A 24,713-nucleotide genomic window follows, 5' to 3' on the forward strand; every position below is an offset into this window, starting at 1 on the left:
ATACAGTAAAAGGCCAAAAGACAAAATTAATTTTTTCTTATACGCAACGTCTGCAGCAAGAATCCTGGTGGCTAAGTACTGGAAAGGGAATCAGTTACCCACTAGGGGAGAGTGGCTATGTAAGCTCTCAGAATTAGCCAAATTGACAGACATAATAAGACAAAAACCAAAAAGTGAAATAAAAAAAGAATGGGAGAGCCTAAATGAATACCTCAAAAGTCAAGGTTCGAGGGCAGAAATCTGGCTGAGTCTGGAATAACCTTGTGAAGTGAAAGGATATGAAAGAAGGATTTATATCTAGATGTTAGGATAGAGATGATAAAGAAAACAGGAAAACAGGAAGACACAATGAGAGATAAAGGAGGTGCTGTGGGATTGGTGGAAGTCAATGTCTGGTTGTTGTTTTAGTGTTTATAATGTTAACTTGTAAGATATGGATTTGTTTTGTTTGTTTTGTTTTTGTGTGTTGTGTATGTTGTGTGGAAAATACTAATAAAATTCATTTTTTAAAAAAGAAAAAGAGCAAGGCCTTACCACGTATTTGAGTAAGATTCTAGCAGGTCGGATGGGGGAGGGGCAAGCAGGGATGCACAAATTAATTGAAAACATTTACCGAGTCAGGACAAGAGCACCCAGAGAAAGAAAGCAGCCTGCAGACGTCTTGGTAACTTTTGTCACAAAGAGTTAAGGATGCAGACCCTCTTCAAAAAAATTATGAAGAGGGTCTGCAGGTTGAGGGTAAAAAAGTGGACATTTTCTGGGAAATTCCCTTGAAATTAAGAGTTAGGAGATAGAGGTAGAAGATCTTGAGAACAGCCCTTAGAAAAATTGACATAAGATACAAATGGGAATTTTCTGAACCTATAGAAAGAAAAGATACAGGCTGGTGATGGAGAGTCAGCTCCATTAGTTTCTGCAAAAACATGGCAGGGATCCTGAATTTAGAGATGGGACAAAAGAACTGAAAAGCCCCCTGGAACAGCAAAAGGAGGCACTGGAACACTTGGAGGGAGCAGTGGGTGGAAAAACAAATTCTTTAAACAAACATGACAATGGCAAATCTTAAAGTATTAAGTTGGAATGTGAATGGATTGAATAACAAAGGAAAGAGTATCAGGATTGAACATGTAATTCTTCCTCTTGAGGTGCCACGGAAGATGGCCGACAATACCATCTCTCCAGCTCCCACGAGGCAATTTAGAGGCTGAGATGGGAGTAATCAGCCTCCCAAATTCTTCCCGGTGTAAGGGAAGATGCAGTCTCATCTGCGGATGCCCAATAAACCACCCCCAAGTTCATAAAGAAGGAGGGGGTGGGGGCACTGGCTGGAAAGCCCCCGAGGGAGTTCGGATCTCCTGGACGCTGTCCCCGCAAGCGCACCAAGTTCCATTTCTTAAGATGAAAAATTGGATATAAGTTTTGGACATGCTTCAAGCGAAGAGGGGGAAATTAATCTGCCAATTAAGCCAGCCACTGAGGTGCCAAGAGTGATGGAGAGGAAGAAAGAATAACATCTAAGAATAACATCTAAGCCGGTATGTTTTTTACCACGATTTATTACAATACTTGACACACACCCCCCCCCCCGAAGAACCGTTTACATTATTTATAGCAAGTGAGATGGGGGGGGGGAAATTAGCTGTGTGAAAATAACAATACTATATAACTAAAGCTTTTGTTTTTTGAAATGCTTGGAAGAAGATAAAAGACTCTCCAAATATGGATATTAGAAAGGAGCAGGATCTCGCTAGCTGCTGGAGAGACTTCAAAAAACTTTGGAAAGACTGGGCTGCAGAGATAAATAGTCATAGGGGAAGGTGAGCTCTTAATTTGTTAATATATCTGCACTTCAAGTCCAACTTGGCAAATCTCCCCTGGAAAGGCTAATGTTTGATGCAACCGGTCTGGGAAAATTAATGAGTAAATGCCTAAGATTTGATTTCATCAGAACTGAGAGAAGATGGCGTCTGCCAGCGGCGAAATGAACTTTTGCATTGATTCGGCATAAACACCAGCGTGTGAGGAGATAGTGCAAACAATAGGCTTACCAGCTGCAATAGTGGGAGAGTCAAGCATACTAATTTCACACAGAGGCATATCATTATTTACTTCAACTCGCTTGTGGAAACAACTCAGAGGCCATGAAAGAAGGAAGGGTAACAACAGGAAGATTTAAAGGAACTATTGGAAACTCAAGGCAGTAGAGATATAAGATGATCAGAGCCCCACCAAACTTGAAGCATGGGAAGTCCCAATAAAAATTTATAATTTGGCGGAATATTTGGACTATATGATATGTATTTGTATAATTTGGAATATTTAATGTGATTTGATTGGATTGTTAAAATGGAAAATTTAATAAAAATTATTTTTGTTTTAAAAAAAGGATTGAACATGTAATTATTAAACAAAATGTAGATATAATTTGTCTTCAGGAAACACACATAGCAAACAAACACAAAAGAATTCTGATTAATAAAAAAGTAGGGATGGATTTTGTTTCAGCAGACAATGCTAAAAGACGTGGTGTAGTATTTTACATTAAACCTGCACTTGAACCCAAGCTAATCCAAAAAGATGATAAAGGGAGAATTCTAGTGGTATAAATTAAAGTTCAAGGAGAAAAGATAGTATTGGTGGGAATATATGCACCAAATGAAAATAAATCAAAATTCTCTCCAAAATTGGAAACAAACCTTTTGGAGTTTGCAGATGAGAAGGTAATACTAATGGGAGATTTGAATGGGGTACCATCATTAGAGATCGACAGAACAATTAGCAAAAAAGACACCAAAGAAGGTAGACTACCCAAAACCTTTTTTGATATGACAGAGACATTGAATTTAATAAATATCTGGAGGGTAAAACATGTGTTTCATAAAGAGTTCACCTTTTTTTCACATGTACATGGCAGTAGTGCCTGACTGGATGCAGTTTGGATTTCAAAAGAATTAGAATCAAAAGTAAAAAAAAAAACTGAAATAGCTAGACAAATGAAAGATAATATCAGAAACATCTTAAACATAAACATAACCTGGAAGTGCAAAATGAGAAAAAACAAGCAGCATTGATGTTTATAGATGCAGAAAAAGCATTTGATAATGTTTCTTGGGACTTCATGAAAAAAGTTCTTGAAGAAATGGAATTTGGAGTAAAATTGAATAGGGGAATACAAGCTATTTATTCAGAACAGAATGCAAAGTTGATTATTAACCAAATCAATGTAAAATACAAAAAGGAACTAGACAAGGATGTCCATTATCACCGCTTTTGTTCATTCTGGTCCTGGAGGTTCTGGCAAGGAATATTAGAATGGATAAAGAAGTAGCAGGAATAAGAATAAAGAAAAATGAACATAAATTGAAAGCTTTCGCGGACGATTTGGTTATTACTGACAAAGAATCTTAATATTTATAAAGACAATTATGAAAAAAAATTGGAATGAAATAAAAAGGAATTTGGGAATATGATGAATCTCTGTTTTTTAGGACGAATTGTTGCAATAAAAATGAATGTATTGCCAAAAATGCTGTTCGTTTTTCAGACAATACAAATAAAAATAAAAATAATGCTTGCTTCAAAAAATGGCAGCAATATATTTCAAAATTTATCTGGAATGGGAAAAGGCCAAGAATAAAGTATAAAATACTTACAGATTTAAAAGAGAGAGCAGGCTTTTCTCTTCCAGATTTTAAAATTTACTATGAAGCAGCATGCCTTACTTGGATTCGGGATTGGATTAAATTGGAAAAAGAGGAGGCAATAGTTAGAAGGACACGATAACAGATTTGATTGGCATTCTGTCAGGTGGTGGTGTGGTTGCTCGAGAGCAAACAGGCAAGACTCTGACCTGTCTTTTCCAAGCTTTATTCTTAGTGCAAACTATTTACAGTGAAGAGTGTCGCAAGTTCATGTCTGGCTCAGTCGCTAGCAGAATCTGGGAGTGGCCGGTCCTTGTAACTCCCCCAGCATAACAGTCGCGTGTCCCCCAGCCTTCTCCTCCCCTCTCTGCACTGAAACCTTCTGTGCAGAATGGGCGCTGGCAAAGGGGTACTTCCCTCCCCTCCGCTTTGCTCAGGCTCGGTGTTAAGGCTCTCCCTAGCATCTCCTGGTCCCTGCACCTCCTCCCCACTGGAGGAGGAACTGCTTCGCAAGATCTTCGGAGGTTCCCTATAACACAACTGCCCTTCCACCTCTCGCCTCTGAGCTGATGGCAGTTCCCTGACAGATTCATACCCGTGGTATGGAAAAGTAAAAGTACACAAAGGATTCCACAATTACATAATTAGAAAGTCCCTGATAAGGGTATGGGGAAAATACAAAGAATTACTGGAATCCAAAACTCTGTGGTGGTTGTCACCTATCGAAGCATTATCACTTAAAGCGTTAACAATGAAAGGGATATGGCCAACATATAGAGATTTATTAGTAGAACAAGAAGGAAAGTGGAAATTGAAAGATTATGATGAGATAAAGGAACACCTTCAGAGTTGCTTGCATTATAGGCAATTAAATGAAATCTTCGACGAAGATAATAAGAGAGGATTCACTTACACAGTTTCCAAATTCCAAAAGGATATAATTGATGATAATTCTAAATTGTTAAAGAAGGCGTATAATATTCTGTTGGAATGGGAACCTAAAGATGAGGAAGTTAAAGCAGTAATGATCAAGTGGGCACAGGACATAGGTCATAACATACAATTTGAGGATTGAATAAGGCTTTGGAAAGTGAACTTGAAATTTACGGATTGTATATTGTTGAAAGAGAATTATATGAAAATGATGTACAGGTGGTACATTACACCATTAAAACTGGCCAAAATGTATAAAACAGAACAGAAGAACTGTTGGAGATTTAAAGAAGAAGGTACATTTTATCACATGTGGTGGGATTGTAAGATTATTCTAAAAAAATGAGAAATGATATAGAATGAATTGAAAAAAAATGTTCAAAATAACCTTTGTGAAAAAACCAGAAGCCTTTTTGTTAGGTATTCTAGGACAAGAAATGCCAAAGAAAAATGGGACATTATTCATGAACGCTACTATGGCAGCAAGAATTCTAATAGCACAAAATTGGAAGACTGGAGAAACACCATCTACAGAACAATGGCAAGAAAAATTGATGAACTATGCAGAACTGGCAAAGTTAATGGACAAACTGCGTGAGAAGGACAATAGTGACTTTGGAAAAGAATGGGAACCCTTTACAACAAACAACAACAAAAACATGGACTCGTTGCCAGGATTTATTTATTTATTTTAATTACTGTATTTTTTGCTCTATAAGACTCACTTTTCCCCTCCTAAAAAGTAAGGGGAAATGTGTGTGCGTCTTATGGAGCGAATGCAGGCTGCGCAGCTATCCCAGAAGCCAGAACAGCAAGAGGGATTGCTGCTTTCACTGCGCAGTGATCCCTCTTGCTGTTCTGGCTTCTGAGATTCAGAATATTTTTTTTCTTGTTTTCCTCCTCCAAAAACTAGGTGCGTCTTGTGGTCTGGTGCGTCTTATAGAACGAAAAATACGGTAATTTTTATTGTAGCTTTCATCTCTACAAAATAACAGAAAGGTTTACACATATGTACATGTTAGTAACACAAAGCATCCCCCCACCTCACCCCCCTTGGTTCAACATAACTCAAAATGTGAGTTAAAATCTGACTTCCTTCCATCGTTGCTTAACCTTAATTCTATAGCTTATATTTACAGTTGTGATGTTATATTGTATTTGACAAATATTCTGATTTTACTTGCATTTGTAAGCTTTCCCCCTTACAAACTTTGTTCTTTACATATCAATATTTCTGTACCGGAGCAGTGTTTTTTCATATATTCATTCATGCAACTCCATTCTTTTATTAAATTTTGATTTGTTTGACCTTGATAGCTGCCATCATTTTGGCCAATTCAAGAAATTCAGTAAGTTTGATTTGCCAATCTATTATTGTGGGTATTTTGTCTCCCTTCTGGTTCTTTGCTATAAGAACTCTTGCAGCAGCAGATGCATATAAGAATATCCTTTTCTTATTTATGGGGATGTCATTTGTTATTAATCCCAGAAGATACGCTTCTGGTTTCTTGTTGAATGATTTTTTAAAAATCTTTATTATCTCTTCATGAACTTTATTCCAAAAGGTTTTTTTATCACGCTACACCCTCACCACATATGATACATTGTTCCTGTTTCGCTGTAGCATCTCCAGCACACATTGGTTTTTTGCTTATAAATTTTTGCTAATTTCTCGGGGGTTAGATACCAGCGGTAGATCATTTTCATTAAGTTCTCCCTTATTGTGTAACATGCTGTGAATTTAATGTCAATTTTCCACAGCTGTTCCCATTGTTCTAACATTATGTTATGTCCAAGGTCCTGAGCCCCCTTTATCATAACATCCTTTACCATCTCATCCTTGAGTTCCCATTCCAAAAGTAGGTCATACATCCTAGATAGGGTCTTTTATTAATTTGTAGTAATTCCTTTTGTAATAATGACTCCTTTTCTCCAAAACCAATCTTCTTATCTTGATTGAATATATGCACTATTTGGTGATATTGAATCCAACTGTTACAGAACTGTTTGATTTATTCATATGGTTTTATCTTTAATTGGCCCTGTTCTATTTTTATCAGTTGCTGGTAGGTTACCCAATTTGTATCCATATTCTTCTTTTTTACCGATATCGTCTCCACTGGGGATACCCACCAGGATATCTTAGGCTCTAATAATCTGTGATACCTGTCCCAGACCTTATATAATGAGTTTCTAACTATATGATTTAAAGAATCCTTACGCAATGCCACTTTGTTGTAATTAAGTAGGCATGCCAGCCAAACCTCGTATTCCAGCCTTCTAGGTCTAGAATGTCTGCCTTTTTCAATGTTATCCAGTCTTTTAACCAGTTGAGGCATGCTGCCTCATAATAAATCTTCAGATCAGGAAGACCAAAGCCCCCTCTTTCTTTTTCTCAGTTAATAATTTATACTTGATACGAGGTTTTTTCCCTTGCCATAAGAATTTTACTATGTCTTTCCTCCATATGTTGAAACAGTCCATTTTGCTTATTACTGGTATCGTTTGGAAAAGAAACAATGATTTTGGTAATATACTCATTTTTATGGCTGATATTCTGCCCCACAGAGATAAATTTAATCTTGACCAAATTTCCATATTTTTTCACCTCTCACCAGGTTTTATTATAATTATCTTCGAATAAGCTTATGTTTTCCATCATCATTTGTATTCCTAGGTATTTTACTTTCTTTGCTATTTGTATCCCAGTCTTGTCCTCAAGTTCGTTTTCCTCCCGATCACTTATGTTTTTTACCATTAATTTTGTTTTTTCTTTATTCAGCTTGTAGCCCGAGACCTTGCCAAAGTCTCATTTTACCCAATAGTTTTGCAATACTTTCCTTTGGATTCTCTACCATTAATATCAAATCATCCACAAATGCCCGTAGTTTGTATGATCTGTTACACAAATTTATTCCTTTTATATCCTGATCCAGTTTTATCTCTTGATTTAGCACTTCCAGTACTAATATGAAAAGTAATGGGGAAAGAGGGCATCCCTGCCTGGTCCCCTTTTCAATATCAAAATATTCGGTCATTTCCCCATTAATTATTAAATTTGCTGTTTGCCCCTTATATATCGCTTTTAACCCTTTTATAAATTGTTCTCCCATGCCCATTTTTTTCTATAACTTTTTCTATGAATTTCCACGATACATTGTCAAATGCTTTTTCAGCATCTATAAATATAAAGGCCACTTTTTTATTCGGTCTCAGCTCCAGATATTCTATTACATTTATTACTATTCTTATGTTATTGCTGATTTTCCTCTCTGGTAAAAACCCCGCTTGCTCTTCATTAATGTAGTCTTTTAAAACCAGTATGTCTGCGTAGATTTTATAATCAATATTAAGTAGTGAAATCGGTCGATAATTATTGATGTTCTCTTTGTTTTGTCCTTGTTTAGGTATCACTACAATGTGCGCTTGTTGCCAAGTATCTGGTGTTTTTCCTTCATCCATTATCTTGTTTATTAGTGTCTTCATCGGTAGTGCTAATGAATCTTCTCGAGCTGGCATGTGATGCTACAAGAACTTCCTCTGCTACAAGAAACTTTTTTCTTTTTTCTTTCTCCCCCCCCCCTTCCTTTGCCATCTGTTTTAGTTCTTTATAGTCCATTGTTTCATGATTATATTTAAGTTTTGCTTGTTTACTGTTAGATGCTTGATTGTTGTTCTCCTGCTATTTAGGTGGTTTTTCTTCCCTGAATGTATGTTATATGGTAGTTCTGTTTAGCTGTGGAATGTTTTGTGGTTTATTTTCCGATTTAATTAATCGGTTAGTCTAATATTATAATAGAAGGTTGACAAATAATATAATAGTTTCATATAATCAGAGAGGTAGCTGATGATTAGCTGGTTTGTCCTACTTGACTATTAGAGTTTATCGAGTTGTTGCTATTATAAGCAGAATAACTAGGCTGGGAAAGAGTAACATCAATGCCATCAATGGAGGATAGTATGAGGCTTGGGATTGCTACCGTGGAGGGGTGAGGGAGGTATGGCGGTGGGGGCAGATTTTATAGGTGAAGGGGATTGAGATACGGATATGCTCATACCCCTTCCAATCTGTGCCCCATCTCGAGGGACGACGGTAGGGTGAGCAAGGATTACTCACCTCCGTCACTGGTGTTGTGCAATGCCAGCTCTATAGGCAGCAAAACTGCCACCCTGTGAGATTGCTTTTCCTCACAGGGGGTCAACCTGGCTTTTGCGACGGAGACCTGGGTGCGCGAAGAGGAAACAGTTACCTTACAAGAGATGGCACCCCTGGGTTTCTCTGTCCTCCACCAGTCACGGGCTGTGGGCCGGGGGGGGGGGAGGGGTGGCATTATTAATCCAGGAAAATTGTCCTTTCAGGGCTCTACCATCGCCATTGATCCCCGGCATTGAATATGTTGGCCTAGTGTGGGGTTCCGAGGAGAGCTTGGCTGTCTGCCTGGTGTACCAGCCATCTAGCACACCAGCAGCCACCCTGTAAGGCCCACTGGAGGCAGTGGCCGGCTGGGCCTTGGAGTTCCCTAAACTATTGGTATTGGGGGACTTCAACATCCATGCTGATGCCACTCCCTCCTCACAGGCTCTGGACCTGGTGTCTTCCATGGCGACACTAGGGCTTTCCCAGTTTGTTTCGGGCCCCACACATCAAGCAAGTCACATACTGGATTTGATCTTTGGTGCAGGCATAGATGTGATCATGTTTCCTTCGATGAAGGTGCCATAGTCTGATCACTACGCTCTGAAAGCCAGGATTGACTTTCCACCCCCACCCTGCTTAGGTGGCGAGCTGATTTGGGCTCGCTTGCAGAGGCTGATGGACCCTGATAGATTCCGTCAAGCCTTGCGGGACCTTGCTCCCCCTGGCGACTCATTGACTGAGCTTGTTGAGGGCTGGAATATCCAGCTCCTGGCAGCCATCAATGAGATTGCACCTAAGCGCCCTCTGCGACCCCACAGAAACCGTGCTCCCTGGTTTACCGAGGAGCTCCGGAAAATGAAGCGGGACCTCAGACGGCTAGAGCGAGTATGGCAGGGTGCCTGCGACAGAGCTTCAATAACATTTTATAGGGTTTTTATGAAAACCTATGAGATGGCAGTGAAGGCCGCTAAGAAGTCTTACTTCTCGCCCTCCATTCCATCCGCTAGCTCTTGCCTGGTGCAATTATTTAGTATAATTATGTCTTTAACGTCCCTGGAGGGACAGCCAAATTTAAATAACAATTTGACACACAGCTGTGAGGCATTTGCGAGCTTTTTTGCGGAGAACGTCCTGTTGCTCCGCCGTGACCTCCCTGCCAATTTGGATACAATAACAGAACTGGAGGCCCCTTGACTGTCCTCGGGTCCAGTGTTGTTGTTGTTTAGTCGTGTCCGACTCTTTGTGACCCCATGGACCAGAGCACGCCAGGCACTTCTGTCTTGCACTGCCTCCCGCAGTTTAGTCAAACTCATGCCGATAGCTTCGAGAACACTATCCAACCATCTCGTCCTCTGTCATCCCCTTCTCCTTGTGCCCTCCATCTTTCCCAACATCAGGGTCTTTTCCAACGAGTCTTCTCTTCTCATGAGGTGGCCAAAGTATTGGAGCCTCAGCTTCAGGATCTGTCCTTCCAGTGAGCACTCAGGGTTGATTTCCTTAAGAATGGATAGGTTTGATCTTCTTGCAGTCCATGGGACTCTCAAGAGTCTCCTCCAGCACCATAATTCAAAAGCATCCATTCTTCGGCGATCAGCCTTTTTTATGGTCCAGCTCTCACTTCCATACATCACTACTGGGAAAACCATACCTCGGGTCCAGTATTGGACCACTTTGACTGGATATCCCCAGCCAATGTGGACAGACTCCTCCGAGCTGGAAAGCCCACCACCTGTCCTCTTGACCCGTGCCCATCCTGGCTGATTAGAGCGTGTCCAGACAAGGTGCACCCCCCCCCCCAGGATATAATCCATTTGTCCCTTGGCACTGGGACATTCCCAGAGTAATTGAAGGAGGCAGTGGTGTGCCCGCTCTTAAAGAAAACATCATTAGATCCTTTAGATCTATCCAATTACCGCCCGGTTTTGAATCTTCTGTTCCTGGGTAAGGTGATTGAGAAAGTGGTTGCTGAACAGCTTGGTGGGTTTCTGGATGAAACATCGGCTCTGGATCCATTCCAATCCGGCTTCCGAACTGGTCATGGGACCAAGACGGCTCTGGTCGCCCTAACAGATGATCTCAGTAGGCAGCTGCATTGAGGCGGGTTGAGGCTGCTGATTCTTTTAGACCTGTCAGCAGTCTTTGACATGGTCGATCACGAACTCCTGGACCACCGCCTCGTCGATGTGGGGATCCAGGGCACAGTCCTTCAATGGCTGCGCTCGTTTCTCTCTGGTCGGGGACAGAGGGTAGCATTTGGGGAAAACTGTCCTCGCACCACTCCTTGGTGTGTGGAATGCCGCAGGGTGCGATACTCTCCCCGATGCTTTTCAACATCTTTATAGGCCCCCTCACTGAGCTTGTCCGGCGTTTTGGGCTGGGCTGGGCTACCATCAGTATGCTGATGACACCCAACTCTATCTGTTGGTGGATGGCCATCCTGACTCGACCCCAGACACACTGATCAGATGTTTGGAAGCTGTGACTGGATGGTTACGTGGGAGCCAGTTGAAGATAAATCCTTCAAAGACAGTGGTCCTTTGGCTGGGTCTGGACGATATGGGATTTGGGGGGCAACTCCCATCTCTTGTGGGGGCGCAATCAGTGCCAGTACCATCCATTAAGAGTTTGGGTGTAATCTTTGACACCTCCCTTTCCATGGAGGCGTAGATTGCAGCTATAACAAAGGCGGCATTTTTTCATCTCCGCCAAGCTAAGCAGTTGGCTCCTTACCTCTCTCACCCTGACCTAGCCACTGTGATCCACGCGACGGTCAGCTCCAGACTGGATTATTGTAACTCACTCTACGTGGGGCTGCCCTCATTGAGACTGACCCAGAAACTATTGGTTTCAATTTCCCTCACTGAGCAGCAGCTGCATGTCACAAGACATTGTTTGCATTCCACAGTCAGAGTTACTGTTGGGTTCCCGCAGGAATGGGAGACTGTATGTGCAACCTGTTATTCTAAAGCAGCAATGCTGCAGCAAGCAAAGGCTAAAGCAGCCAAGTCTGCTGCTTGTGGCTGCAAAGCCAAACAGGAAGTGTGTGACTGTTGCCATGGACACAAAGGGGCAGTCCATTCTGTACTGAGCACCGGATGTTAGCTCAGTGTGTGTCATATGACCTGTACAGGATGTACATGGGTGGAGTTAGGAGCTTCTCTCTGTTTGTTGAAGAGAGCAGACATCTTTTACTGTATGACTGCTAAAGACAGGAATAAAAGCATGTAGTTACGTTTCTGTCTGTGTCTGATTCCCCTCCCTGGGGATATGAAGAGAGCAGGGAGGAGGAGAAGCAGTTGGTGTGTTTTTCTCACAGCCTGAGGAAAATCGCCGGAAACGGACCTCGTGTGTTTATCCTGCCGGGAGTCGCCGGAGGGAGGTCAAAGGAATTCAGCCGGTGCCTGGACAGATAGGCACATACCTCTGACCAAGCCTGAATTCTAACAGTGGTAGCAGCTGTCGGTTGCTGTTTATTCGATCCATGGGAATCAAGGAGTGGCAGAGCTACTGTATTCATCTGCTCCATGGAAGCCTGAAGTGAGAAGCTAATTCCTCTGCAGCCAGAAGCTGTCCAGAAGAAGCTGAGAGCTAAGCTACGGAGCCCAGGTATGAGATTTTCGGGCTTAGAAGTGTGCATGCAGATTGATTCGTTCTCTGCTTCAAGGGAGCAACGGTTTGGGAAAAACAGCTCCGAGAGAGAAGAGCTCTGCATTCCATACATTCTTGTGGTTTTTCCTGTCCAAGGAAAAGAATGTTGTTGCTTAGCAACGAAGGCCAGTTTCAAGATAAGGGCTGGAAGTCAGGCTGTGCCTCAGAGAGGCAAAAACAGCCTATGTTTTGACTTAGGCCCAAACAAACTGTTGGAAAGGGACTTTTCAAAGCGGCCAGTGTTATAGCTGCCAGGTGCACAGAGTGTAAACAAGCCAGCTTTTGGATTTTAGAGGCTTGTGTTTGAGTTTTAAAGGCAAAGGTCTCAAAATGGATGCCAAAAAGGGGGGAGGCCTGCCTTCTCCGCCCCTTTTGACCAGTGACAATTATGCATCTTGGTCTATCAAGATGAAGGCCTTGCTGCAGAATCAGAGACTGTTTGAAGTGATAGAGAACCCCATTCCTGCAGCACCAACGCGTGCTTGGGAGTCGCAGGATGTGAAGGCCAGAACTGCTATAATTCTGTGCGTGTCAGATTCTCAGCTTATACATTTACAAGATTTACAGCACGCGAAAGATGTTTGGGACACGCTGAGAAGGACACATCAGAGAGATGCAGGTTCTTCAGCGTTGCTGTATTTTGAAAAGCTGACCAACCTGAGGCTTGCGCCTGATGGAGATGTTCAAGCGCACCTGACGGAAATGAAATTTCTGCGTCAACAGATGGTGGAACGCAATTTCCGTCTGGATGAGGAAGTGTTTTGCTTCATGGTGATCAACAGTCTGAATCGGACTTACAAAACAGTTGCCAGTCAGCTGGGGTCTCTCCCAGCGAATGAATTGACTTCGGAGAGGGTCTTTGCCGTGGTTCTGAATGAACATGACAGACTTGCCGCACTGGAAGTCAAGGACAGGGGGAGACAAGGACAGAGTTCTGACACCCCCACTGCTGTTGCTACTGGAGGAGACGCTGTAGCTTTGAACGTTGTCCGATGCTACAATTGTGGGCAAACTGGGCATCTTCAGCGGTACTGTAAGAAGCCACGTCAGAACAGAGGAGCCAAGGCGAGCCCCACAAGGTCTGAGGTGACAGACAAAGGTCATACCATCCCAAAGGCAAAGACTGCAAAAGCTTTGATGTCGCTAAAAGCCACTCCAGAAGCGGGGAATTTCTTTGCCCTAGACACGGGGTGTACATTTCACATGACACCACGTAGGGATTTATTTTCGTCGTTTAAGAAGCAAAGCTTCGTTGTACAACAAGCCAACGGACAAGAGCTGGAAGCCACCGGGATTGGAACTGTGTATCTTGAAAGTCTGAACTTGACTATAAACAATGTTTATTTGGTTCCAGATTTGAAGTACAATCTGCTCAGCGTTTCGCAGATCGCCAAGAAGGGACTAAAACTGTCCTATGATGATGAACACTGCGAGATCTACAAAGATGGAGAGCTGTATCTTTCTGCCAAAGAGAAAGATGGACTGTATTTGCTGACTTTTGATCAAAGTGATTACATGGAATGTAATTCTTGTGATTCTAACATGATCTCTTTTGCAGGTTTGACCAAGGAGAACACCAAGAAGGTGACCTCGAGGGTCGACAGAGCATTTCAGCGGGTGTATGCTGATGTGATTGGTCCTCTAACACCTTCTAGAGGCAATGCAAAGTATTGCCTAATATGTGTTGATTCTTTCACAGGTTTTGTCTGGCTTTATCTTTTGGAGAGACCGAAAGAAGCCTTAGAAAGGTTTAAAGAGTTTTGTGACAAGGTTAAAAATATGCATGATGCTGACATAGATTGTCTTTGCACAGATGAGAAGCCAATTTTTCTTTTACAGGGTTTCCAGAGGTTCCTGAAGAAGAAAGGGATAAGACACAAAATTGCTAGTTCAGAAGAAGTTTGGAACAGATGTGTCTGTGTAAGGGTGAACAAAGAATTGCAAAAGGGAATGCATGCGCAATTGCTTAGTTCACATCTGCCACATGAGTACTGGGCTGAATCGCTAATGTCATTTTGTTATACGTGGTTGAGAAAGTTTTCAAAAGAGTTGGGATGTTCTCCTTTTGAGAAACTGTTCCACAGAAAACCTTCTGTTGCCCATTTCAAGGTTTTTGGGTCTCATGTGAGAACAGAAGCTCCGGGTGGAGTAAAGAATGCCAAAGGCATTTTTGTGGGTTATGAAACGGGTCTCTACAGAGTAATTTTGTCTGAATCTGGAAAGGTGATTCTCACAAAATTTCTAGAGAGTGCTCCTGAACAGGAGAGAGTGATTGTTCACACATTTCCCACAGGTGATGATGATTCTGATGATGATGATGAGTTTGATCTTATTGAGTTCAGTAGTACTGATGATGACAGCGATAGCTCAGACAGCTCAGTTGTCACAGTCATTGAGAGGAAATCTCACATAATGACTAGACCCTCAGAAGAGGAGGATGAACCACTGATTAAGCTTAGTACTGGTTCTCCAGAGAGTTCAGAGGCTGAACCAGAAAGCAAAGGAGAGCAGCACCTCTTACGTAGGTCTGAGAGAGCAACGAAGGGTATACCACCAAAGAGGTATTCACAAGAGTTTGCAAACCTAGCTATTGCATGTGTTGCTGTTGTAAACGACCAAGGTCAAATTGAAGCTGTGTCTGAGTCAGAGACAAAGGCACAACAGAGAGTTCCTAACCAAGGTAATGCAGAAGCACTCATTCCTTGGAAGTCACACAACCAGAGAGGTACATTGGTAAAACCAATGGCGGGTAGTTCCAAGGGTGGAACTGAAACAACAGGGGAGTGTTATAAGTATAACAACTGTTTGTTTTCTTCTCTGGATGACGCTTTGCTCGCAGCACGCATTGATACTTTAGGGGGAGTATGTTATTCTAAAGCAGCAATGCTGCAGCAAGCAAAGGCTAAAGCAGCCAAGTCTGCTGCTTGTGGCTGCAAAGCCAAACAGGAAGTGTGTGACTGTTGCCATGGACACAAAGGGGCAGTCCATTCTGTACTGAGCACCGGATGTTAGCTCAGTGTGTGTCATATGACCTGTACAGGATGTACATGGGTGGAGTTAGGAGTTTCTCTCTGTTTGTTGAAGAGAGCAGACATCTTTTACTGTATGACTGATAAAGACAGGAATAAAAGCATGTAGTTACGTTTCTGTCTGTGTCTGATTCCCCTCCCTGGGGATATGAAGAGAGCAGGGAGGAGGAGAAGCAGTTGGTGTGTTTTTCTCACAGCCTGAGAAAAATCGCCGGAACGGACCTCGTGTGTTTATCCTGCCGGGAGTCGCCGGAGGGAGGTCAAAGGAATTCAGCCGGTGCCTGGACAGATAGGCACATACCTCTGACCAAGCCTGAATTCTAACACAACCACCCACACTCACTGATCAAGGTCCTGATCCTGAATCAGAGACTGAATCGGATGATTCAGAGGATTTCAAGAGTGCGAAAGCCTCTATGCGACCCTCTGAAGGCTCTGATCAAGAATTGGAGGAACCATTGTTTACTATTGGCCACTTTTCTCCTAAAAAGGAAGAGTGTTGACGACTTACGGCTAATTCGCAGGTCACAAAGACTGATGAATTGGCTAAAACAGCAGTGGCAGCTGTTAAAAGCTCCAAGAAGGTATTTGAACCTTCAAGCTTCCAAGAAATCCAGGACTTGGATTGAAAGGATGCTGAGCCATGGTTAAATGCCATGAAGGCTGAGCTTGATTCCTTAGAGAGGAACAAAACATGGGAGCTAGTTCCAGTAGTTCTAGGAATGAAAATGCTTGGAAGCAAATGGGTCTTCAAAGCGAAGACAGATCAAAATGGCAAGATAGTCAGAAACAAAACCAGATTGGTAGCCAGAGGTTTTTCACAGGTACCAGGTGAAGACTATCACGACAACCTACTCACCCACCGTGAGGTATGAGAGCATTAGGCTTATGCTCAAGCTTGCTGCAGAAGAGAATCTTCACGTTTCTCACGACGTGAATACAGCATTTTTGTACGGATCTCTAGGTGAATCACTTTATATGCTTCCACCTGATGGCGTACAGGTAAAACAGGGATTTGTTTGTTCTCTGAAGAAATCTCTTTATGGTCTCAAACAAAGTGCACGGTGCTGGCACACAAAACTCACTGAAGTATTGTTTTCTCTAGATTTTGAGCAAGGGAAAGCTGATCCATGTGTATTTGTCAAAGAGGAAGGGCAAAAGAAGCTGTATTGCTTGTTTTATGTTGATGATATTTTGTTCTTTTGGAAGGATGTCACAATGTACAATAACGCCCTAGCTCAACTGAAAGAGCACTTTGACATGAAAGATCTTGGTGACGTAAACAACTACCTATCTCTAGAAATAGAGAGAGATCAAGATGGTAACATTCTAGTACACCAGTCACAGAAAATTGCTGATGTGTTAAGCAAACTAAACCTGATGGATGCTAACCCTGTAGACACACCAATGACAACAGGTTATCAGGTAGATGACACTGAAGGAGCATTTTCTGACACTACACTGTACAGAAGTGTCCTAGGCAAACTAAACTTCATTGCCAGATGTTCAAGACCAGACATTGCTGTTAGCTGTAATTTGCTAAGCAGACAAGTCAACAATTCTACTCTTAAGGATTGGAAAGCTCTGAAACGCATAGCTCGCTATTTGAAAGGCACTATGCATTACAGACTGAGATTTAACAGTCAGAAGTCTGGTGGTCTTGAAATATTTGCAGATGCAAGTTTTGGTGGTGACACTACAGACAGGAAAAGCACGTCTGGAGTTTGCTACATGTACAATCAGGGTCTTTTTGATTGGTCATGCAATATGCAAACAACAGTTAGCTTAAGTACTTGTGAAGCTGAACTGAATGCACTGTCTTATTCACTTAAAGATTGTGAATGGTTGCTACAATTGTGCAAAGACATGAAAATTCCTGTCAAATGTCCAATCCAGGTTTACCAGGACAACAAAGCATGTTTGGCTTTGCTGAATTCTGAAGGCTGTAAGCAAAGCACGAAGCATTTGCAATTGAAACTGCAAAATGCTAGGGAATGTGTTCAGAAGGGACTCGTAATGGTAATGAAATTCCTGCTGATGTATTGTCCAAGATTGTATCAAGGGATCAACACTGTACCTATGTGCAGAAGTTGGGTTTGTACTGATATTGTACGAACAGTGATGTTCACAGAAAGGGGGAGGATGTTGGTTTCTATTTCCCTCACTGAGCAGCAAAATGCTTGTCACAAGACAATTGTTTACATTCCACAGTCAGAGTTACTGTTGGGTTCCCACGGGAATGGGAGACTGGATGTGACGTACACTGGTTTCCTGTTTTTCAGTGTTCTCTCGGTTTCTTTGTGTCGAGAAGAGTTGCTTCTCTGCTCTCACAGAGGCAGGGTGCATGCTTGTATGCTCTCAGCATAGCTTGTAAATAAACTTCAGCATGTAGCACATTACCTGCTTATCCTTTCGTTGCGAGACTACGCTCTGCTTGGGCTCAAGATAAAACGAGGCTGTATCAGCTCCAGATGGGCCGGAGCTGATCAAAAACTCACAGAAACTCCAGCGGGTGCAGAATGCCATGGCAAGACTCCTTATGGGGTCCTCGCTGCCGGATCACATTCACCCAGTGCTATCCCAGCTGCACTGGCTCCCGGTGGAGTACAGGATCAGGTTTGAGGTGCTGGTTTTAACCTTTAAAGCCCTATACGGCCTAGGACCCCCGTACCTATGGGACCGCCTCTCCTGGTATGTCCCACGGAGGAACTTACGGTCTTCAAACAAAAACATCTTGGAGGTCCCGGGCCACAGGGAGGTTAGGCTGGCCTCAACCAGATCCAGGGCTTTTTCGGCTTTGGCTCCAATCTGGTGGAACGTTCTGTCACAAGAGACTAGGGCCCTGCGGGATTTGACATCTTTCTGCAGGGCCTGCAAGACAGAGCTGTTCCACCAGGCCTTTGGCAATCCTCACAGAACTCTAGCCCAATGGTTGCCATTAATTTTATTTGAACTGATTTTATAATGAATTGATTTTAGAATGCTATATTATTTTACTGTTGTTAGCCGCCCCGGCTTCGGCAGGGGAGGGCGGGATATAGTTTTTTTTAAAAAAAAAATTATTATTCTAATTTTTTATAGTGAAGGGCCGTAATTCTGTCCGGACCAGGGGATTTTCCTTTCTTTGTTTTTCTTATGGCTTCATGTATTTCCATCATAGACACTGGGGCATTTAAAGATTCAGTTCTTCCTTTTGGTATCACTGGTAGTTGTTTCCCTTTCGGATATTCTTTTATCTCATCTTCAGTCTCGGTCTCCCTCTTGTATAGTTTTTAAAAGTATCTCATAAAACTGTTGTTTAACTCTTTAGGGTTGTCTAGGAGTTTCCCTTCATCCATTATTCTGTCGATTATCATCTCTTTCTGTTTTTTCTTCAGTTGCCATGCCAACATGTTTCCAGGTTTATCTGCAAACTCGAATGATCTTTGTTTCATCCACCGTATATTGTTTTCTACTTCAAAATTTACTATTTGTCTTTTTTTAAAAAAATAAATTTTATTAGGTTTTCACATTTTACACGCCAAGATAATCCAAAAACAAAACACATATAAATTCATAACTTTCTTAATCCCCCTCCTTGACTTCCCCCCACCCTCCCTTCATACATCCCAATTTCAACAATTAGCTCCGCAAATTCTTATCTCTCATCTTTCACCTATTATTGTTATTTTAAAAATTAATTCTTATTACTTGGCCAAATCTTACATATCCAATTTTCTTATAACTATTAGATTCTTTTCTAAGGTCGACCCAAATTCTCTTCCACGAATTCCCTTTCATATACTAAATATAGATCATAATAAACAAACAAAACAAATTTACTATTTGTCAATCGTTGTCAGGATTTAAATAAACATTTACAACTTTATTTACAGAGAACAAGAAATATAATCAGTAATAACAGAACATTATGTATAAACAGCAGAATGTAACATTTGGTGTAACAAACCAGAAATGGAAGTTGGGGGAAGTCAACAGGGAGGGGGAAAACTAGGAAATGGATGTTAAATGATGATATTGAATAATTGTTATATATATATATATATATATATATATATATATATATATATATATATATATATAAATTAAAAGGTCACCCAGTGAGCTTTATGGCTGAGAGGAGATTTGAACCCTGGCCTCTCCTAGATCCTAGCCCAACACATTTAACTGATGCAACACGCACATGCACACATACAGACTTTTACTCACTCTGTTTCTTGTAATAATCCTCCCATGCCTTGCTGTAGTCTGGTTGGTTGTTCTGTTGCTGGCTTTGTTGATCTGTGCAAGGCACCGTGGGACAGAAAAAGAGGGAAAAATAGAATGGATGGGATGATTATTATTTAGGGCTTTAAAGGTCAGCACCAACACTTTGAATTGTGCTCAGAAACGTACTGGGAGCCAATGTAGGTCTTTCAGGACCAGTGTTATGTGGTCTTGGCGGCCGCTCCCAGTCACCATTCTAGCTGCCGCATTCTGGATTAGTTGTAGTTTCTGAGTCATCTTCAAAAAAAGCCCCACATACAGTGCACTGCAGTAGTCCAAGCGGGAGATAACTACAGCATGTACCACTCTGGCAAGACAGTGCACAGGCAAGTAGGGTCTCAGCCAGTGTACCAGATGGAGCTGGTAGACAGCTGCCCTGGACACAGAATTGACTTGTGCCTCCATGGACTGCTGAGAGTTCAAAATGACTCGCAGGCTGTGCACCTAGTCCTTTAGGGGCACATTTACCCCATTCAGGACCAAGGAGTCCCCCACACCTACCTGCCCCGTGCCCCAGAAACATTCCTTCTGTCTTATCAGGATTCAGCCTCAATTCATTGACCACCATCCATTCGCCAACCACCTCCTGACACTTACACAGGACATTTACCACCTTCACTTGGCTACTTCTTCTAAGCATATAATTTTGGAGCACGATTCAGTTTCAATCTTAAAACATTGTTGTTATGGGGTTGGGGGAAATGGAAAGCCCAAATTTGTAGGATGCTACAGAAATGGGGTTTTTCCCTCTGTTATGTGTGCTCTTTGTATCAGGAAACACATGCAGCAACATGACATATGTTATGTGTGGATTGGATTGTACTCCAAAAGGAACAAGATAAACCACCATTCTTTGCTAAGGAAACCCACGTTTTCATGGACTGAGTCAATCATGGAAATTGAAAGGCAGCTTTGCATAGTCATAACATCATGGTTAATTTGTTTTATTCTGGTTTTCCTAGCCATGGAGAAGTGCCACTGGGAATCTTATCCCACTCTTAACTTTGGAGATGTCACCAGGTGCCTGTAGGTTTGAATGTGCATCTTTCAAAACAATAAGGGTTTACAACAAAACTTTATCTTTTGTGTTTACAATACTTATTTTTTTGTCACCCTCTTTCAGCCTTTGGGAAAAGTGGTGTCTAAGTACCCCAGGAATGCAAGAGGCTGCCTTATACTAAATTGGTCCTTCTAGCTTAGTATAAGAACATAAGCAACCAGCTTCCTGTTTCAGTGTGCAGCAATGGTGGTGCCTCTCTCACTCGTGGGAGAGATTCTGGCGTAGGAGAAGGGGGTAACCTGAGGCAGAGTTGCCTTCCATTTCCCCTTGAGGGGAAAGGATACTCATGGTCATATCCTGAGCTTGTTCCTGCCGCCGTTGAAGCAGGGGGGAGTGAGGTGCTGGGTGCAAAGTCCTCCATCACTAAAGCTGTCTCCAAGACCGCCATGCTAAGCAGCCGAGCACCTTTGCAATTGGGACCATTGGAATAAATCTAAAGGAGCACCCAGGACTGGATGTGAACTACAAGCTACAAACTATTTGGCTATCCCCACAAAAAATGAGGTATGAGGCTTGAATGACAATTCCTGCATAGACTAGATTAAAGATGGGGGGGGTTAGATCATCTTTTGTTATTATTTTTGTAAACATTTATGATAACAAAGTTTAAAACTTATTTTTATTAAGTAAGGGTTCAGAATCCCTCCCCCCCCCCCCCGACGATGGAAATATAAGAGTACAAGTGAGGATTTTTAAACAAGATAGAGAGAGATTGGAAACTTGTGAGGGAGAGGTGGTTCAGGGTAATGTGACACTGCTGGAACAATGGAGAAAGCGAAGGCTGCCGTAAGATGTTTTGCTAATACAGAAATGCCTTTCCTTTCCTAGACTGATGAGACTTACGGAGGACAAAACTATTAATGAACTACCAATGAAGCAAATTAAAATTTGGACTTTTGGATCATTGGATATTCTATGATGAAGAAGAGAAGAAGAAGAAGAGTTTGAATTTGATATCCCGCCTTTCACTCCCTTTAAGGAGTCTCAAAGCAGCTAACATTCTCCTTTCCCTTCCTCCCCCACAACAAACACTCTGTGAGGTGAGTGGGGCTGAGAGACTTCAGAGAAGTGTGACTGGCCCAAGGTCACCCAGCAGCTGCATGTGGAGGAGCGGAGACGCGAACCCGGTTCCCCAGATTACGAGACTACCGCTCTTAACCACTACACCACATTAAAAGCAAACTGGCCAGAAAGGAGCAGATTTGTCTGCATAGAGAAGAACTGGAAATTCCATTGGGGGGACACATCCACTTGAGTGGTTAGCAATCAGGGGGAGAGGCTGCAATAAGGATTATGAAATATCTAGGAGAAGGCGGTTAGCCCCCTGACATTATGGGCTGTTTGCTTTGAAGTTGCTGGTGGGAAAATATATCAAGTGAGATGGTCAACCTTGGAGTTCCTATCTTAAAAAAAGAAGACTACAGATTACATGGGACATGGGACAAAGGAGCTGAGCAGCAAGAAGATTGTTATGCCTCGACACACACAGATGGAAGGAGAAGTTTATTTCATGTTAATTAATATTAATTAATGATTTAGCAGGGATTGACAATCTGATTAAGTAACCTCACTTGTTGAAGTTGGAAATGTTAACTTAATATACATGCAGGAATTGATTGATGGATAGTTGTTTGAAAACAAATTAAGTTGAAAAGCAAATATATTGTATGGTGATGTAAGGTATGTGTAATGTTTGAAGATAAACTAGAAATAAGTGGGAAATATGATGCAGCACTATTGAGAACCATTGACACATCCAGGAAAGCATGTGGGAAGTCAGTCAGTCAGATTTGGAAAAAAATGTTAAATTTGTCTTAATTTGTTTTACAGTCTCGTGCACCATGAATTTGTTTAATTTAAAGCCATCCAAGTTGGACACTTAGCCATGGTTTGGAGTAGTGTTACTGGGGCATGGTGTGGCAAAGAACTCCAGATATTATTGTCAGGTTTGCATTTTTTTTGTACAGAAACTATTGGTTTAAGGTGTAGAGATCTTTACTATTCTATTTAATTCAATAAGGTTCTGGAAGCTTCTCTGTGTGATACACGCTAGTGCAAGCTGAAAGTTTCTAGCTGTCAAGTAAGCTTCTATTCTGCCTGGAAACAAGCAGAAGGTTCCTGATGTTTGGGTTATTCCTTCAGAGAAGCTGAACAGCCAGTTCAAACTGGTTCTGTGTTGGGAAAAGGGGAGAGAATTGACCCCCCTCACTCTAAACCGGAAATGGCAAAAGGAAAAAGTTCAATGCTAAAACTAACTAGTCAAGACGCAAGGCAAGAGAATTTAAAACACAAATGGTTTGATTTGCTTTTAGATATTAAAAGAGAATGTGAGCAGATAAAGGAAGATGTTAACAAAACAGCCTCTACTTTTTAAAAAAATACTAATGTACTTTCAGAGGCTGCAAGACAATTAAAAGAAGTGAATGCACAAACCACCAAGGTGGGACGGGTAGAAAAACGAGGTCTGAAGAACATACGAGGGAAAGTGAGAATAGTCAAAGACAAAAATGGAATTTAATGTGATATGATATGGGAGGACCTAACTGATAAAGATGGTACCTTGTGTGAAATGATTAGGGAGGCTTTGACTATGCTAGAGAAGAAACAAGAAGGGAGGGCAAAAGGTTTAAGAGGCTACTTTATGTGGTGGCAATGTAAAATTACACTGGTCAACAACAAATTTGTTGTCTGCGTTTTTTCAGTTGATTTAGGACGAATCTGATGCGCTGAATCCAAAAATTACATTGGTTTTGCTCAATCAGGTCAAGTTTTTGAGCTATGGCCACATGTCGTTTTTTTACCATTTTGTTCACATGTACGCTTGTGTGGAGCATTTTAGAAGAAGTTGGTGGGGGTAAAATGCCATGTCGAATAATTGTTTTAATTGGAAATGATTATTTTAATGACAAGAAGTATTCAGGTCCCATAGTTCTGGGTGATTATGTCGAAAAGGGATCAGTTTGAAGTCATAAAACCGCGAAATCTTCCATAAATTGGTGCGGCATTTCATAAGGTGTGCTTACCATGCTTATTTGAGTATTAAACTTGGTGACCAGGATAAAGCTTGGGCGCCACACATGGTGTGCAAGGCATGCACCGAGACTCTACGTGGGTGGACCAATGGCAAGAGGAGTCTGAATTTTGGAATTCCCATGGTTTGGAGGGAGCCGACAAACCATGTCACTCACTGCTACTTCTGCGCTGTTGATGTGACTGGGATCAACAGAAAGAACCAGAGCAGCCTCAAGTATCCTGATCTTCAATCAGCACATCGTCCTGTAGCTCATTGTGATGAAATTCCAGTGCCTATCTTCGGAGAACTTCCTGACATTAGTGACGAAGATGCCTCCAATGTTGAAGGACATGAAGAAGAAGAAGTGGTTCTTGAAGATGATGCTCCACATCCATTTTCCCAAAAGGAGTTGAATGATCTCATTCGCGACCTCAGCTTGTCAAAGGACTCTGCCGAACTGTTGGCATCCAGATTGAAGGAAAAAAACCTCCTCTCTAACAGTGCTCGCATCAGCTTCTTCTGCAACAGGCACCAAGAGTACCTCCGTTTTTTCTCGTTTTTTCACTCGAGTACACTGAAGGAGAACTATGAAGCGGTGAAGTATGCGCTGGAGAAAATTGGTTATGATCAGCATAAGTGGTTTATTTGTGTTGACCTGAAGATGGTGAACTTTTTGTTGGGACAACAGTCTGGCTTCACCAAGTACCTATGTTTTCTGTGCATGTGGGATAGTAGGGACCGTGCTCAGCATTACATGAAGAAGGACTGGCCTGTGCGGGAGGAATTGGTGCCTTGCAAAGAAAGGAACGTCATCAACGACCCTCTGGTGGACAGAGACAGAATACTCTTCCCACTGCTGCACATCAAGCTTGGCTTAATCAAGCAGTTCACCAAGGCTCTGGACAAGGATGGTGACTGCTTCACTTACTTGTGCCAGGCGTTTCCAGGATTGACCATGGAGAAGTTGAAAGCTGGCATCTTTGAC

General features: G+C 42.0%; 1 protein-coding gene across 7 annotated transcripts in view; it reads right to left on the bottom strand.

Annotated features, from left to right (window-relative positions):
• LOC309361292 (far upstream element-binding protein 3-like) overlaps positions 1–24,713 on the bottom strand; it is a 390,387-nt gene that overhangs the window by 17,516 nt on the left and 348,158 nt on the right. For 5 of the 7 annotated variants that reach the window (XM_081896183.1, XM_081896187.1, XM_081896182.1 and 2 more), the window contains one exon: positions 19,599–19,670. The exons of the other annotated variants lie outside the window; for them this stretch is intronic. In XM_081896183.1, coding sequence (XP_081752309.1) covers positions 19,599–19,670 — 72 coding nt within the window. The remainder of the gene's footprint in view (positions 1–19,598; positions 19,671–24,713) is intronic. 7 annotated transcript variants of the gene reach the window in all.

Source organism: Podarcis melisellensis, assembly GCF_964234715.1.
Source record: "Podarcis melisellensis genome assembly, chromosome: W".
Taxonomy (NCBI): domain Eukaryota; kingdom Metazoa; phylum Chordata; class Lepidosauria; order Squamata; family Lacertidae; genus Podarcis; species Podarcis melisellensis.